General features: G+C 45.7%; 1 protein-coding gene across 1 annotated transcript in view; it reads left to right on the forward strand.

Annotated features, from left to right (window-relative positions):
* The first annotated feature begins 1,632 nt into the window (after positions 1–1,632).
* Positions 1,633–16,829, forward strand: part of MORC3 (MORC family CW-type zinc finger 3) — a 28,034-nt gene continuing 12,837 nt past the window's right edge. The window contains exons 1-4 of the mRNA XM_054514020.1: positions 1,633–1,699; positions 6,985–7,057; positions 9,114–9,246; positions 12,279–12,491. Of these exons, the coding sequence (XP_054369995.1) occupies positions 1,661–1,699; positions 6,985–7,057; positions 9,114–9,246; positions 12,279–12,491 (458 nt within the window). The 5' untranslated portion in view covers positions 1,633–1,660. The remainder of the gene's footprint in view (positions 1,700–6,984; positions 7,058–9,113; positions 9,247–12,278; positions 12,492–16,829) is intronic.

A 16,829-nucleotide genomic window follows, 5' to 3' on the forward strand; every position in this document is an offset into this window, starting at 1 on the left:
CTGAGTGTCCTGTTCCAATGTTTGACCACCCTTTCCAGGAAGAAATGTTTCCAAATATCCACCCTGAGCCTGCCCTGGCCCAGCCTGAGGCCGTTCCCTCTGCTCCTGTCCCTGTTCCCTGGGAGCAGAGCCCGACCCCCCCGGCTGTGCCCTCCTGGCAGGGACTTGTGCAGAGCCACAAGGGCCCCTGAGCCTCCTTTGCTCCAGCCCCAGCCCCTGCCCAGCTCCCTCAGGGATTCTCCAGCCCCTGCCCAGCTCCCTCAGGGATTCTGCAGCCCCTGCCCAGCTCCCTCAGGGATTCTCCAGCCCCTGCCCAGCTCCCTCAGGGATTCTCCAGCCCCTGCCCAGCTCCGTTCCCTGCCCTGGACACGCTCCAGCCCCTCCAGGGCTCTCCTGCAGGAGCAGAACTGGGCCCAGCCCTCAGGGTCTCTCAGAGCCAGCACAGAGGGACAATCCTATTGTGGTTATGGTCCCTTGAATGGGGAATAATTGGTATTGACTCTGTGATTGCAAAAGGCTGGTCAATTGTTTCATTAAGCTATATTATATTATTCGACAATATTATACTATCTCACTAAGAAGTTTGTAACCCTTACTGACAGTCTGATACAGCTCTGACCTAACTGGCCAATCCCTCTGAACACCATCCAGTGTCTAATTAAGAAATCACTCTTTGGTAAATAATCTCCATAACACATTCTACATGTACACAACAACAGGTGTAGCAAATGGAGATAAGAATTGTTTCTCATTCTCTTCTCTGAACTTTCTCACAGCTTCTCACAGCTTCCCAGGAAAATCCTGAGAGAACTGTGTCTCTATCTGTTCAGAGGATCTGTGATTCCCCACACAATCCCTGCCCTGCTCCTGCTGCACACACAATTCCTCATCCAGCCCAGCTCTTGTGGCCTCTTGTCCCCCTGGGCACCCCTGGGCTCGTGTCCAGCCCCTGTCACCAGCACCCCCAGGGCCTTTTCCACTGGGGCACAGTTGGGACTTTCCCACAGCGCTCCCGCCCTCCAGGCACTCTGAGTGTTCCTGTCTGGCTCCCCAGAGCAGTTTCTACTTCCACCCTTCTGCTGATTTCAGGCGTCGAGGGCAGGGAACTTAGCTGGGAAGGGGCTGGAGCCCCAGGAGGGGCTGAGGGAGTTGGGCAGGGGCTGGGGCTGGAGCAAAGGAGGCTCAGGGGCCCTTGTGGCTCTGCACAAGTCCCTGCCAGGAGGGCACAGCCGGGGGGGTCGGGCTCTGCTCCCAGGGAACAGGGACAGGAGCAGAGGGAACGGCCTCAGGCTGGGCCAGGGCAGGCTCAGGGTGGATAGTGGGATTTTTTTTTCCTGGAAATGGTGCTCAGGCCTAGGCAGGGGCTGCCCAGGGGGGTTTGGAGTGTCCATCCCTGCAGGTGACACTGAGTGCTATGGGCTGGGGCCAAGGCGGCGATCGGGTACAGCTGTCCTGGATGACGCCCAAGCCCTACCCCAACCCCACCGCCCCCTCACTCCGCCCCGCCGCCATCCCCTCACAGCGCCCTCAGCCCCAGCCCCGCCCACAGTGGAAGGGGGCGCGGCCTCCCCACAAGCCCCGCCCCGCGTGCGCGCGCCCGGCGCCGGAAGCGCGAAAGGCCGCGGGGAGGCGGAAGCGCGCGCGGGGCCGCGGCCTGAAGATGGCGGCGAAAACACAGGGCGGGATCCGCCTGAGCGCGGTGAGTGCGGGCGGGCGGCGGGGCCGCGGCCGGCCGGGGCACGGCACCCGAGGGACCCGCTGGGGACCGGCTCGGGACCGGCTCCTTCCAGCCTGCTGCCATGGCCGGGGACACCTCCCACCGTCCCAGGCTGCTCGGAGCCCGTCCAGGCTGGCCTTGGGCACCTCCGGGGTCACTCCCTCAGCGAGGGCGGGGAGCGCTGCCGCGTCTCTGTGGGGGACGTGGGGCCGGGGGCTTCCCGCCCTCATCCCCGCTCTGATCCGGGAAAATTCCCTTCTCTGGGTCCGGCCGGGCTGTCCGAGGGGAAGGTGAGGGCTGGGGGTGGGCTCGGTGTTGGGGGCGGGATTTCCCCGCCTGTGGCGAGCACCGTGACCTCTAATTGCCGGCTTGTAACTTCAAATCTTAACTACTTTTATTGCGAGCGGCCTAATTACAGTTTAACCCTAATTGCAGCTGAGAGGGATGAGTGTTCGCGCAGTTCGGTGCTGCTGTGTGGGGTTTTCAGTCGCAGCGTTGTTGCTGAGCTGTTGTGGCAATTGCTTGGGTTGTTTGTGCCGATGGAAATGAAGTTAAAGCTGCTTTTTCAGGGGAAACAGGAGAGGTTTTCCCAAGTCAATGCCTCTAAATCTCACCTGTTCTCATCACCTTGCTTTAGGACAGGGGAAAGGAGCAGGAGTGCTCTGATGAGTAACTTGTGAAATATTTGAGTGACAAATACTGAGTGTAAGGAAGTGTGTGTTGGAATATGCTCAGCACTGCTGGCATTACAGAATCATTTAGGATGGGAAAGACCTCCCAGATCATTGAGTTCAACCTCTGGCTGAAATTTTATCACCTAATTTCGATTTCTGTTACCCTAATAGCCGTTTCTGTTACCTTAATGTGAATTTATATTACTCTAATGAAAGTTGCTAAAATAAATTATTCTAGAGGTGAGCCTAAACATCATCTCCTTGAAGTTCCAAAATTGCATTTTCATTTTGATTTCAGGCCTTTAGTTCTTGCAAGTGTTTGAAACCCATAATTTGTGTGATATTTTATTGCAGCAGGGTTGTCCTGCTTCTTTAGATAAAGATTTGGATTTATTATTACTTTTTGGATGTGTTATTGGTTGTCTTGAGAGGAAAAATATCAAAAATCAGCCTTTGCCTGTGGCAGTTCAGAGTTTAAAATCATTCTCAGGTTGAAATCACTTTGCCAGGCTGAACTCTCAGAAGTACAAATGAAACAAGATGCACTTGGGAACTTTCTGAATTATTTTTAGGCTGCTCTTTGGTTTTGTTTGTTGCAGGCACAGCTGAGAATTTGCATTCAGTGGCTTTCCAGTGAAAGCTGTGGGTTTTGTAGGGTTTTTCTTTTTTTTTTTTTTTTTTTTATTTATTTTTTGCTCAGGTGAAGCAGCTGATGCAGTTTTGACCAGGTTTTGTAAAAGGCTTTGTAATGCAGAGAATGGTGGGGAAAGCTGATAGTCACAGTTCTTTGGCAATATAAAATATTTCCTGTGGATTCAGAGGCACTGGGAGGGCCTGGGAACTCATTCCCAGCCTGGAATTTATCTCCTGCTGGAGCTCTGGCAAGATTTTTGTCCAGCTGAGCAATGGAGCAGCTCAGGGAAGTGATCCAGGTTAATATTTTAAGAGTGGTTTTGAATTTGGATCGGTCCCTTGATGTGGTTCATTGAGCAGTGCTGACCTGGGATTGTGTAGCTGGCAGGGGAAATTTCAGGAGGAATTTCTGTCTGGAAAGGTGCTCAGGCCTTGGAATGAGATTCCCAGGGAGCTTTGCAGTGCCCAGCCCTGCAGGTGTCCCCTGCAGGTGGCACTGAGTGCTCTGGGCTGGGGACAAGGTGCTGCCCACTCTGTGGGCTGGCAGGGCTTTGCCAGCCTCAAGAATTCCATGAAAATGGCAGAGTTGTTCCCAAGAAGTTGTTAAATAAATGCAGGCTAAACCAAGCTGCATTTTTCACTCAAATGAATGATTTGCTGTCGTGATGATGGGTGACACAACACACATTTATTATGTGCAAGCAGTAAGTTCCTAAGATGAGGCAAACTCTGCAGGGGTTTGGGATTTGTGCACACCTTGGGATCTGCAAGGGCTGGGAACTGAAATTCCCAAGCTGCCTGTCATTTTTGAGGGATAAACTGCTTTATTCCTCAATATTTGCTGCTATAACTGAGGGGATGCTGTCCTCAGGACAGGTCAGTTCCAGATAGGCAGGTTTGAGCTGCATTTGGCTGCACAGAAAAAAATGAAATTACTAAAGAAAAACTCACTGAATAACGAAATATGTTTGGCTGAGTGAGCAAAACAGCTGGATTGGCAAAGTGAGTGTTGAGCTCTTACTGAATCTCAATTAATTATGAGCTAATTAAAGTGGTGCATTGATGAATTAAGTGTAAGGACAAACGGACTGAAATATTTCCTGGTGAGTTCATCAGGAATCAGGGAGTGCTTGCTGACTGCTGCATTGCTCTGGAGGAAGCTACAAAACTGATGGCCTAAAACCACCGTTCTCCTGCTCTTTAATCTGATTTTGTGCCCTTGTTTTAATGAGCCAGGCCAGGCTGGATGGGGCTTGGAGCCTCCTGCTCTGCTGGGGAGTGTCCCTGCCTGGGCAGGGCTTGGGGCTGGGTGGTCCCTAAGGTCCCTCCCAGCCCAGGGCAGGGTGGAATTCTGTGACCCGGTGCTGCTGTGGGCTCTGAGGTAACTCTCCCATGAATTCCCTGTGGCACTCATGCTCAGCTTTTGCTGAGGGATGGGAGATGGGTTCCAGTTCCCATCTTCCCCTCCCTGTACCTGTGACACTTCCCAGTGCTGTGAACATTGCAGCCTCCCCCAGGCAGTGATCTGGAGAATTCCAGCAGGATTCCTGGGATGTTGTTCTCACAATTCCCAGTGGTTCACAGCAGTGGAGCTGTTGTGTTACACAGGCAAGCTTTGATTGCTGTGCACACAGAATGGTTTGGGTCACAGGCAGAAAAAGACATTTATTGGTGATGACACCACTGTGGGTGACACTGAGGTGTCCTTCCTCAGCATTGTCTGATGGTCAGGGGAGGTGCTGCTTCCTTTTCAGAAGGAATTTCTTCCTGGAAAGGGAGCTCAGGCTTTGGAAAGAGCTGCCCAGGGAGCTTTGCAGTGCCCAGCCCTGCAGGTGTCCCCTGCAGGTGGCACTGAGTGCTCTGGGCTGGGGACAAGGTGCCCATGGGGCACAGCTGGCACTGCATGGGCTGGCAGGGCTGGGCCAGCCTCAAGAATTCCATAAAATTCCCAAGTGTGAATTGATGCCTCTGTCAAAGTCACAGCCAGGGCTTCTTGCCAAATCCCTCTTGCTGAGATTTCAGGGAATCCAGGAGGGAGCCCAGCAATGGAGCCCAGCAATGGATCCAGCAGGGAGCCCAGCAATGGATCCAGCAGGGAGCCCAGCAATGGATCCAGCAGGGAGCCCAGCAATGGATCCAGCAGGGAGCCCAGCAATGGATCCAGCAGGGAGCCCAGCAATGGATCCAGCAGGGAATCCAGCACTTGCAGCCTCCTGTGTGCCTGGAGTTCCTCAGTGTTTCAGCAGGGAGCTGAGCAGATGCCAAATCCCTGAGTGTGCATCCCTGTGGTGGGTTGGGGATTTTAAGTCTGGTTTTGTTTTGCCTGGGAGGGATTTCAGGTGGGAAAAACCCCAGCAGTTGTTTCTGGTGGATTTTGATCCCAAAGCTTAGAAAACCCAGGAGCAGATGCTGGAGAATCAGATGAGGAGAATCACCCAGGGCTCTGAGGATCCCCTGAGTTCCTGCACAGCAGAGGGAGAAATCCCAAGATGCTTTTGCCCACATGCCATGGCACATGTGAGGTTTCCATTAATAGCCCAGAGGAATTTTTCTTTTGGATTCAGAATTACTTGGAAGTGTTTGTTGGGAGCACCCTGGCTTAGCCTGACTCCATGCACCAGATTTTGCAAACCTGGAGCTCTGCAGCACAGATGGCAACGAGGAAGGTGCTGTCGGCTCCCTCTGGTGCTCCATGGAGAAATGCAGGGATTAGGTTGCACTTGGAATTGTGTCATGTGCTGCTGTGACCTGAGCATCGAGGTGACAGCTCTTGGCACCTTCTGTTGCTCTGAACCAGGGCTGCTGCTTCTCCCTGTGCCTTTCTCCTGCTCTGTGCCTGGTTTGTGGCTCTGGGATTTGCTTTTAGCATCATTCCTTTTCACCTTGGAGCTTTGAGGTGGCTGCTTGCTTTTATTTGCACTTATATTTACACTTTACTTTTATTTACGCTTCATACCTTGATAGAAGTGCTTGTCAACAAGTAACTCTGTAAAAATGCAATGTGGATATGTGCACAGTATTTTAAAATCTCTCTCAGATTTTCTCTGTGTAATAATGTGGATTTTGCTGTGGTTTTTGTGTGACTCAGTGGTACAAGGGCAGTTTTCAGTGTGTTGTGTTCATGGTGCTGCTTTTTCTGCCGTCGCCACGACTCCGGCAGGGGGCTTGAGCACATCTGTGCAGGGGGTTTGTGTTAAAGGCTTTGTAGGAGTGTAACCATGGATTTCCTCAGGGCTAATGCAAACACAACCAGCAGCTGCAGCAGTTAAATTTTTTCCAAATGTTGTGTGGACAGGTCCTTAACTTACATGGATTTTTAGTTCTGCTTTTCCACGTCTGGAAGTGAATATACGTGAGCCTAGGCTGGGGCTGCTTGGCAGCTCTTTGGCACTGACATCTCCAATTTACATGCCCTAAAGAGGTGCTTTATTCGCATATTTTCATCTAATTCTGGCAGTGCCTGTGCCTTTGTGTGCATGAAATGTGTGAGATCCAAGTGCTAAAAGCACCAAGCACCCCCTGAGAGGGGATTTTGGTCACTGTGGGCACAGACAGTGCCCCACAGAGGGTATTGGGTGCTGCTCACTCTTCACATGAAGTTTGAATCCCTCTGGTTTAAGAGGTGAGTTTTTAACATCTGAGAGCTTCTGTTACTGGGTTTGGACCATGGCTTTGATGTTTTCTGTAACCTCTGGAATCATTAGATAGCAGTAGTTCCTTATATGTTTATTAAGATAAAGGATTGTTAGGATGACAGCCCATGCTCAGAACATGCTGAAACTGTGCTTGATTTCCTCTTCAAGAGCTGTGTTAATGTTCTCTGCCAAAACCCAGAAATCAATTCAATTACAGCCTTCTGGTGGTGTTGTCCAAACCAGCCTCGTGAAATTTCCTTTATTTGACAGCCTGGTTTCTGCCTTGGAGAGCACAAACTAATGCCCTGCTTGTGCTTTATTCCAGCTGTGCCCAAAGTTCTTGCACACCAACTCCACCAGTCACACCTGGCCCTTCAGTGCAATTGCAGAACTCATAGGTAGGTGATCAATAGCTTGGGATAATTCTTGTTCCTTGGTACAAACCCTTTTTCCTTCCTTTTAGGGGAAGACCTGGCTGAACATCCTCAGTGCTTTTGCTTTTTGTTCTGCTCCTGTTACCTGCATTACCTGGGGCTTGTGCATCTCTTTGTTAGCTCCTGATGATCATCTTGCCTTTGATTGTGAGCAGAAGTCAACTGGACATCTCCAGTTCCTCTTTTCCACAGTCAGGGAGTGATGAGCTGGTTCCTCAAAATAAAGGTGGGGCTTGGGCCCCCAGCCAGGCTGACTGAGCACCTGGCTGCTGTCAAAGGGAAGAGCAGCTCCTCTGGTCACACATTCCCCCCTTTTCCTTTTCCTTTCCCCCCTTTTCCTTTTCCTTTCCCCCCTTTTCCTTTTCCTTTCCCCCCTTTTCCTTTTCCTTTCCCCCCTTTTCCTTTTCCTTTCCCCCCTTTTCCTTTTCCTTTCCCCCCTTTTCCTTTTCCTTTCCCCCCTTTTCCTTTTCCTTTCCCCCCTTTTCCTTTTCCTTTCCCCCCTTTTCCTTTTCCTTTCCCCCCTTTTCCTTTTCCTTTCCCCCCTTTTCCTTTTCCTTTCCCCCCTTTTCCTTTTCCTTTCCCCCCTTTTCCTTTTCCTTTCCCCCCTTTTCCTTTTCCTTTCCCCCCTTTTCCTTTTCCTTTCCCCCCTTTTCCTTTTCCTTTCCCCCCTTTTCCTTTTCCTTTCCCCCCTTTTCCTTTCCCCCCTTTTCCTTTCCCCCCTTTTCCTTTCCCCCCTTTTCCTTTCCCCCCTTTTCCTTTCCCCCCTTTTCCTTTCCCCCCTTTTCCTTTCCCCCCTTTTCCTTTCCCCCCTTTTCCTTTCCCCCTTTTTCCTTTCCCCCCTTTTCTTTTTCCTTTCCCCCCTTTTCTTTTTCCTTTCCCCCCTTTTCCTTTTCCTTTCCCCCCCTTTTCCTTTTCCTTTCCCCCCCTTTTCCTTTTCCTCCCCCTTTTCCTTTTCCTCCCCCTTTCCTTTTCCTCCCCCTTTCCTTTTCCTCCCCCTTTCCTTTTCCTCCCCCTTTCCTTTTCCTCCCCCTTTCCTCTTCCTCCCCCTTTCCTTTTCCTCTTCCTCCCCCTTTCCTTTTCCTCTTCCTCCCCCTTTCCTTTTCCTCTTCCTCCCCCTTTCCTTTTCCTTTTCCTCTCCCCATTTTCCTTTCCCCCCCTCCAGAAAATTAACCCAACAGAAGAAAACAGGGATTTTTCAGCTAGATGAGGTCAAAGCTGTCCCAAAGGAGGAAACCAGGCCCTGTTGCTGTGGAAAGGCCTGGCTGTTTTGGGAGTACAATCTGTTCAATCATCTCAGCTCTTTTCACACTCCAAATACTTCCAAACTTTCAGCTGTACCTGTCTGTCCTCTTTTGTGATGCTGAAATACATTTTATGAAATATTTCACTGTGATGCAATTTGGACTTAAAGTTTATAGGAAGAAACCTGCCAAGGAATCACCAGCCTGTGACCAAGCAATGATTCCTGTGATTGGCTTGATCTGTTTTCTGTGTCTCAGCTGCACCTGGCAGGCAGGCAATGAGACAGAGGTGCCATCACATCCCACCCTTCCTCCCCCTCACAAATGCCTGGGGATGAGGGGAAAAGATGGACAGAAGTGGTGTTGGGGCAGCTGAGCTGGGCCTGGCTTTGCTGCCAGGAGGGCTTTGTGGAGCCCTGGTTTCTCTTTACTCAGTTTGATTTTCACATCCCGTAAACAGAAAGTTTGAGTCTAAAGCATTTTACAGTAAGGGCTGGGAGAAAGCAGACATTGCATCAGCTGCTCTGCAGGCAGGAAATGAAACTGGAACCTGGGCTTGGTTTCATTTTCTGTTCTTGTGTGAGCTGCTCAGCTCCAGCTCCATCTTTGGTCTTTGTGTCACTGTCATTGATCATCTGGGCAGTTTTGTGTTGGTTTGGTGAGGTTCTCCTGGGTTGGATGCAGCTGTTCCATCCTAACACTCTGATTGACTTTAAAGTGTGTCTGCACTCAGTTAATTTTTGTTTTCTGGTGTCCCCCACTGCTTTCCTTGCCCTCAGACAATGCCTATGATCCGGATGTGAGTGCCAAACAGATCTGGATTGACAAGACCGTCATCAATGACAACATCTGCCTGACCTTCACCGACAACGGCAACGGCATGAACTCCGAGAAACTGCACAAAATGCTCAGGTGGGCACCTCCTGGCACCTGCCTGCTACAAATTCCACCTCTGCTTCTGCTATTCCTCACTGTATTCTTGTTTCTCATCCATAATTCACTGGTTTTGCTCATAAATTCAGCATTTCTAAAGGTCCAGGTGAGACTCCAGAGCAGGCAGATGCTGCTAAAGCTTCCCTGTAACTTTGTCAGGGAACTTTTACCTCATCATTTCCTTTTATCCTTTCTCTCAGCCTTCCCTTTAAGCTGTGGAAACTCTGTAGTGACTGCTAGTAGAGATAAGGAGAATTCAAACATTTGATTTTTACTACCATCATAATCTTTATTATTATTGTTGTTGTTGTTGCTATTATCGGAGATAAGGAGAATTAAAATATTTTTACTATTTATTATTATTAATAATAATAACCACAACAACAACAATAATTTGGTACATGAAATATGTGAGATCCAAATGCTAAAAGCACAAAGCCACAAAGCACCAAGCCCCCCTGAGATGATGATGATGATGATCTGAGCTAAGGAGAATTCAAATATTTAAAATAATAATAATAATAATAATAATAATAATAATAATAATAATAATAATAATAATAATAATAATAATAATAATAATAATAATAATTATTATTATTATTATTATTATTATTATTATTATTATTATTATTATTATTATTATTAGGTACATGAAATATGTGAGATCCAAGTGCTAAAAGCACAAAAGCACCCCCTGAGAGGGGATTTTCGTTGCTGTGGGCACAGACACACTTGCTTTAGTTTAAGTTAGTGGATGAGAGAAAAAGGGATTTTTAGCTCAAACCCATTGGAATATTAATAGTAGAATGTATTGTAGAAAAATTAATGGATTTTCTACTATTTAAATTATTGTCTATTTATCTTTAAATATTCTGTAGGGTTGGAACTGATTTTTCTCTTATTTCTACAGAAGCAAAAAGCTTCTGTGCAATTTCTCTTTTAGTGTAAAAAACTGCTCTGCCTGCAGATTTAAATTTGAGCAAGTTTGAATTCAAACTGTTATTTTTCTGTTAGATACCATAATAAATCCTAAATTCCATGTGCAGTTCCCTGTTTTACTTGAAGTGTGATACAGAAATGGAAAACTTGTGAATCAAACTTTTACTAGGAAGTGGAGAGAGAAAAGAGACAGGGTTAGGGGTTTTTATTAGTATTAATTGTGAAATTACAGGGTAACTACCAGAATCCCATAACAATGCTTTTTCACCTTATTCCAAATTTCATATTTCTGTTCCATACTTAAAAGCTGGAAGGAGATTTCCCTAAGTTTTTGATGTGTGGTTTTAGCAGCGTTGTCCAGATGATTTTAGGATTTAATTGTTCAGGAATCTCTGACCTCTAAAACAAGAGGGTTGGGTTAAATAATTTGCCAAGTCCTGCACTTGTATCTCTTGAACCCTCAAGTTTTGCAGGGATTTTTTCCCACCCTTGATGCCTTGAGAAGGCTGACCTAGAGCAGAGGCTGGAAGGAGCTAAAGAATAAAGCAGGGATTTAATAGGAGAACTCAATGGATGCACCTTGGGCAGCACAAGAGCCCAGCCAGGGCTGCACCCAAGATGAACCAAAATGGCCCCAAAATGGACAGCCAGTCACAAGGTCTCTCACTTTTAGAAGTTCTGCTCTGTGGCAGTCATTTTCTGGAAAAAATCCCTTTGCCCAGGATTTCTCCTGGAAGCTGAGAAGCCTCAGAGAAAAGGAAAACAATTCTGATCTCATTTGCTTCTCCTGTGTTGTGCTGATGTGGAATGTGTTTGGAGATTGTTCACCCACAGGTGATTGTTCCATTGGATTCTGCTGGGAGTTGTTTTCACTCTTTGGCCAATCAGGGCCAAGCTGTGCCAGGACTCTGGAGAGAGTCAGGAGTTTTCATTATTATCTTTTTATCCTTCTGTCTGTGTCCTTTCTGTATTCTTTAGTATAGTTTAGCATTCTTTAATATAATATAGTATCATAAAATAATAAATTAGCCTTCTGAGAACATGGAGTCAGATTCATCATTCCTCCCTGCCACAGGGCACCCCACAAATGCAATACTGCTCCATTTGCATCTTGGAGTTCATTGTCCAATTCCAGCTTTAGGTTATGGAATCTGTCTCAGTTTGGAAAGCCGGGTGCCTGCTAAGGAAGGCAGGAGCCTCCCCTGCAATGGAGAATGTAAACCCCCTCCCCCCAGCCTCCAAATTGCTATAAATTTTAAATTAAGGGGCTCTTAGGCAAAAAATATGGGAGCAGGAAATAACAGTTCTTTAATAGGGAAGAAAATAAAAGGATAAAATAAACAATGCAGTGCACTAGAACAACACTGCCAGAGTCAGAACCCAGCCTGACACCCTGTGGGTCAGGGTGCTGGCAGCAGAACCATTGGAATTGTGGCTCAGCCCTCCTGCAGTGTCAGGGCTGGTTCTGCTGGAGCAGGGATCCTGGAGAAAGGTGCAGTCTCTTCCTCTGAAGATCCAGAGGAAGAAGAGGCAGCTGCTGTTCCTCTGGGAATCCAGTGCAGAAGCTGTGCTGGTGTTCCAGAATCTCCAGATTATATCCAGGCAGGAATGCTTGGCTCCTCCCTCTGGGCTCACATCTCCCAATGGGATGCTGCAGTTCTTATCAGCCATGCAGGGACATTCAATGGCTGTTATCAGCAGTGTCCCCTCCCAAGGGAGGAGTGATTGTGAGCACTCAGAGAGAGAGATAAGGCAAACTGCCCACTTGGGAAAAGATAATCTGCCATACAGATGGGAATGGAATCCATCTTGCCTTGCAGTCTGGAACAGAGACCCACCCTGCTTGTTTTTCTCTCTCCAGCCCACGGGGTTTGTGCTCTGGGGCTGAGATTTGGATCATTTGTCCTTGGTGCCCAGCTGGAGCAGGAATTGTTTTGTCTCCCTGCTCTGTGCACAGAGCTCACCATCCCATAATACACAGCCCAGCCCCAAACACTAAAGCAGCACAGAATGTGAAACCCATAAGAGCTCAAACCCGAGGCCTCACCCTCTGTGTTTCCCGGTTGCAGCTTTGGCTTCAGCGAGAAGTCGGTGATGAACGGCCGCGTCCCCGTGGGGCTCTACGGCAACGGCTTCAAGTCGGGCTCCATGCGCCTGGGCAAGGACGCCATCGTCTTCACCAAGAACGGCGACACCATGAGCGTGGGGCTGCTGTCCCAGACCTTCCTGGAGGCCACCAAGGCAGAGCACGTCATGGTTCCCATCATCACCTTCACCAACCAACATATCCTTCCTGCCCGCCCGCCGCAAAGCTGCGGCTACGGCCCAACTCTGGGGATAACGGCGCCCCAAGGAAAGCTTTGGCTGCTTTTGTGGGTGCTGATGGCAAAGTTTTCTCCTTGGAGGGCAGAACATTTCCAAATTTATATCAAATTTTAAAATTTATATTAAAATTTCAAATTTACATCAAATTTTCAAAGTTAATATCATTTATTTAAAAATTAATTTATAGGAAAATTTATATCGAAACTTCAGATTTATACATGGATGTTTATATCACTTTTCTTCTTGGAAAGGAGAAAATTTCAGGTTTATATCAAAATTTCAATTTTATATATTGGTGTTTATATCAAAATTTCAAATTTATATAAAAATTTCAGATTTATATCAAATATTCAAAGTTGATATCGTTTATTTAAAAATTATTTTATAGGAAAATTTATATCCATTTTTTAAAATTTTCAAATTTATATGTGGATGTTTATATCAGTTTTTCTCCTTGGAGAGTAGAAAATTTTCAAGTTTATATCAAATTTTCAAATTTGATGTAGTTCATGTCAAAAATGAATTTATATGAAAATTTATATCAATTTTTAAAATTTGATATCATTTATATCAAATATAATTTTATATGAAAATTTATATAATTTTTTAAATTTTCAAATTTATATATGGTTGTTTATATCAATTTTCTCCTTGGAGAGTAGAAAATTTCCAAATTTATATCAAATCTGAAAATTTATATTAAAATTTCAAATTTATATCAAATTTTCAAAGTTGATATCATTTATTTAAAAACTCATTTATAGGAAAATTTATATCAATTTTTTAAATTTTCAAATTTATATATGGATGTTTATATCAGTTTTCTCCTTGGAGAGTAGATAATTTTCACATTTATATCAAAATTTCAAGTTTATATCAAATTTTCAAATTTGATATCATTTATATCAAAAATGAATTGATATGAAAGCTTATATCAACTTTTCAAATTTATACATGGATGTTTATATCACTTTTCTTCTTGGAAAGGAGAAAATTTCAAGTTTATATCAAAATTTCAATTTTATATATTGGTGTTTATATAAAAATTTCTAATTTATATCAATTTTTCAAAGTTGATATCGTTTATATAAAAATTAATTTATATGAAAATTTAGATCAATTTTTTAAATTTTCAAATTTGTATATGGATGTTTATATCAATTTGCTCCTTGAAGACATGAAAATTTTCAAATTTAATATAATTTATATCAAAAATGAAATTATATGAAAATTTACATCAAAATTTCAAATTTATATATGGATATTTCTGTAAAAATTTTCCCCTTGGAGAGGAGAAAATTTCAACTTTATACCACAATTTCAATTTATATCAGATTTTCAAATTTGGCATCATTTATACAAAAAATGAATTTATATGAAAATTTATATCAGATTTTCAAATCTATATATTGATGTTTATATCAAAATTTTCTCCTTGGAGAGGAGAAAATTCTCAAATTTATACCAAATTCTCAAATTTATATCAAAATTTTAATTTTGTATCAAAATTTCAATTTCGGATCAAATTTTCAAACTTACATCAAAACTTCATATTTATATTTTTAAATTTGATATCATTTATGTAAAAATGAATTTATATGAAAATTTATATCAAAACTTTAAATTTATACCTGGATGTTTATATCACTTTTCTTCTTTGAAATTTTGATATAAACTTGAAATTTTCTCCTTTCCATTATATATATTGGTGTTTATATCAAAATTTCAAAATTATATCAAAATTTCAAATTTATATCAATTTTCAGTATAATTTTATATCAATTTTAAAATTTGATATAATTTATATGAATATTTATATAAATCTATATGAAAATTTCTATCAAATTTTCAAATTTATATATTGATGTTTATGTCAAAATTTCAAATTTATACCAATTTTCAATATAATTTTATATCAATGTTTAAATTTGATATAATTAATAACAATTTATGTGAATATTTACATGAATTTATATGAAAATTTCTATCAAATTTTAAAATTTATATATTGATGTTTATGTCAAAATTTCAAATTTATACCAATTTTCAATATAATTTTATATCAATGTTTAAATTTGATATAATTAATAACAATTTATGTGAATATTTGCATGAATTTATATGAAAATTTCTATCAAATTTTAAAATTTATATATTGATGTTTATGTCAAAATTTCAAATTTATATCAATTTTCAATATAATTTTATATAAATTTTAAAATTTGATATAATTTATATGAATATTTATATGAATTTATATGAAAATTTATATCAAATTTTCAAATGTATATATTGATATTTATATCAAATTTTCACGTTTATATCAATTTTTGATATCATTTTTATATCAAATTCTAAATTTGATATAATTTCTATCAAAATGAATTAATATGAAAATTCCTATCAAATTTTAAAATTTTCAAACTTCCATATGCATTGTTTATATCCAAATTTTTCCTTGGAGAGGAGCCATAAGCCAGGAAATTATGCTGTAATTGGTTAAAACTTCTCACTTTGTAGGGATTCTGAGCTGTGCAATGGGCAGTTGGGCATTGGGAGCAGCCGTTGGGCATTGGGTGCAGCCGTTGGGCATTGGGAGCTGCCGTTGGGCATTGGGCGCTGCCGTTGGGCATTGGGCGCTGCCGTTGGGCATTGGGAGCTGCCGTTGGGAATTGGGAGCTGCCGTTGGGCATTGGGCGCTGCCGTTGGGCATTGGGAGCTGCCGTTGGGCATTGGGTGCAGCCGTTGGGCATTGGGAGCTGCCGTTGGGCATTGGGGGCAGCCGTTGGGCATTGGGTGCTGCCGTTGGGAAATGGGCGCTGCCGTTGGGAATTGGGCGCTGCCGTTGGGCATTGGGAGCTGCCGTTGGGCACTGGGAGCTGCCGTTGGGCATTGGGCGCTGCCGTTGGGCATTGGGTGCAGCCGTTGGGCATTGGGCGCTGCCGTTGGGCATTGGGCGCTGCCGTTGGGCATTGGGCGCTGCCGTTGGGAATTGGGAGCTGCAGTTGGGAATTGGGTGCAGCCGTTGGGCATTGGGTGCAGCCGTTGGGCATTGGGCGCTGCCGTTGGGCATTGGGCGCTGCCGTTGGGCATTGGGTGCTGCAGTTGGGAATTGGGTGCTGCCGTTGGGAATTGGGTGCAGCCGTTGGGCATTGGGTGCTGCCGTTGGGCATTGGGTGCTGCCGTTGGGAATTGGGTGCTGCCGTTGGGCATTGGGAGCTGCCGTTGGGCATTGGGTGCTGCCGTTGGGAATTGGGTGCAGCCGTTGGGAATTGGGAGCAGCCGTTGGGCATTGGGTGCTGCCGTTGGGCACTGGGAGCTGCTGTTGGGCATTGGGTGCAGCCGTTGGGCATTGGGTGCAGCCGTTGGGCATTGGGTGCTGCCGTTGGGCGTTGGGAGCTGCCGTTGGGAATTGGGAGCTGCCGTTGGGCATTGGGTGCAGCCGTTGGGCATTGGGAGCAGCCGTTGGGCATTGGGTGCTGCCGTTGGGCACTGGGAGCTGCCGTTGGGCATTGGGAGCTGCCGTTGGGCATTGGGAGCTGCCGTTGGGCATTGGGTGCTGCCGTTGGGCATTGGGTGCAGCCGTTGGGCATTGGGTGCTGCCGTTGGGAATTGGGTGCAGCCGTTGGGCATTGGGCGCTGCCGTTGGGCATTGGGCGCTGCCGTTGGGCATTGGGCGCTGCCGTTGGGCATTGGGCGCTGCCGTTGGGAATTGGGCGCTGCCGTGGGGCATTGGGCGCTGCAGTTGGGAATTGGGAGCTGCCGTTGGGCATTGGGTGCAGCCGTTGGGAATTGGGAGCTGCCGTTGGGAATTGGGTGCTGCCGTTGGGAATTGGGTGCTGCCGTTGGGCATTGGGAGCTGCCGTTGGGAATTGGGTGCTGCCGTTGGGAATTGGGTGCTGCCGTTGGGCATTGGGAGCTGCAGTTGGGCATTGGGTGCTGCCATGGGGCATTGGGAGCTGCAGTTGGGAATTGGGAGCTGCAGTTGGGAATTGGGAGCTGCCGTTGGGCATTGGGAGCCGCCGTTGGGCATTGGGAGCCGCCGTTGGGCATTGGGAGCTGCCGTTGGGCATTGGGAGCTGCCGTTGGGCATTGGGAGCTGCCGTTGGGCATTGGGAGCTGCCGTTGGGCATTGGGAGCAGCCGTTGGGCATTGGGAGCTGCCGTTGGGCATTGGGAGCTGCCGTTGGGCATTGGGTGCAGCCGTTGGGCATTGGGAGCTGCCGTTGGGCATTGGGTGCTGCCGTTGGGCATTGGGTGCTGCCGTTGGGAATTGGGTGCAGCCGTTGGGCATTG

The sequence above is a fragment of the Molothrus ater genome, chromosome 2 (genome assembly GCF_012460135.2).
Source record: "Molothrus ater isolate BHLD 08-10-18 breed brown headed cowbird chromosome 2, BPBGC_Mater_1.1, whole genome shotgun sequence".
In the NCBI taxonomy this organism is placed as follows: domain Eukaryota; kingdom Metazoa; phylum Chordata; class Aves; order Passeriformes; family Icteridae; genus Molothrus; species Molothrus ater.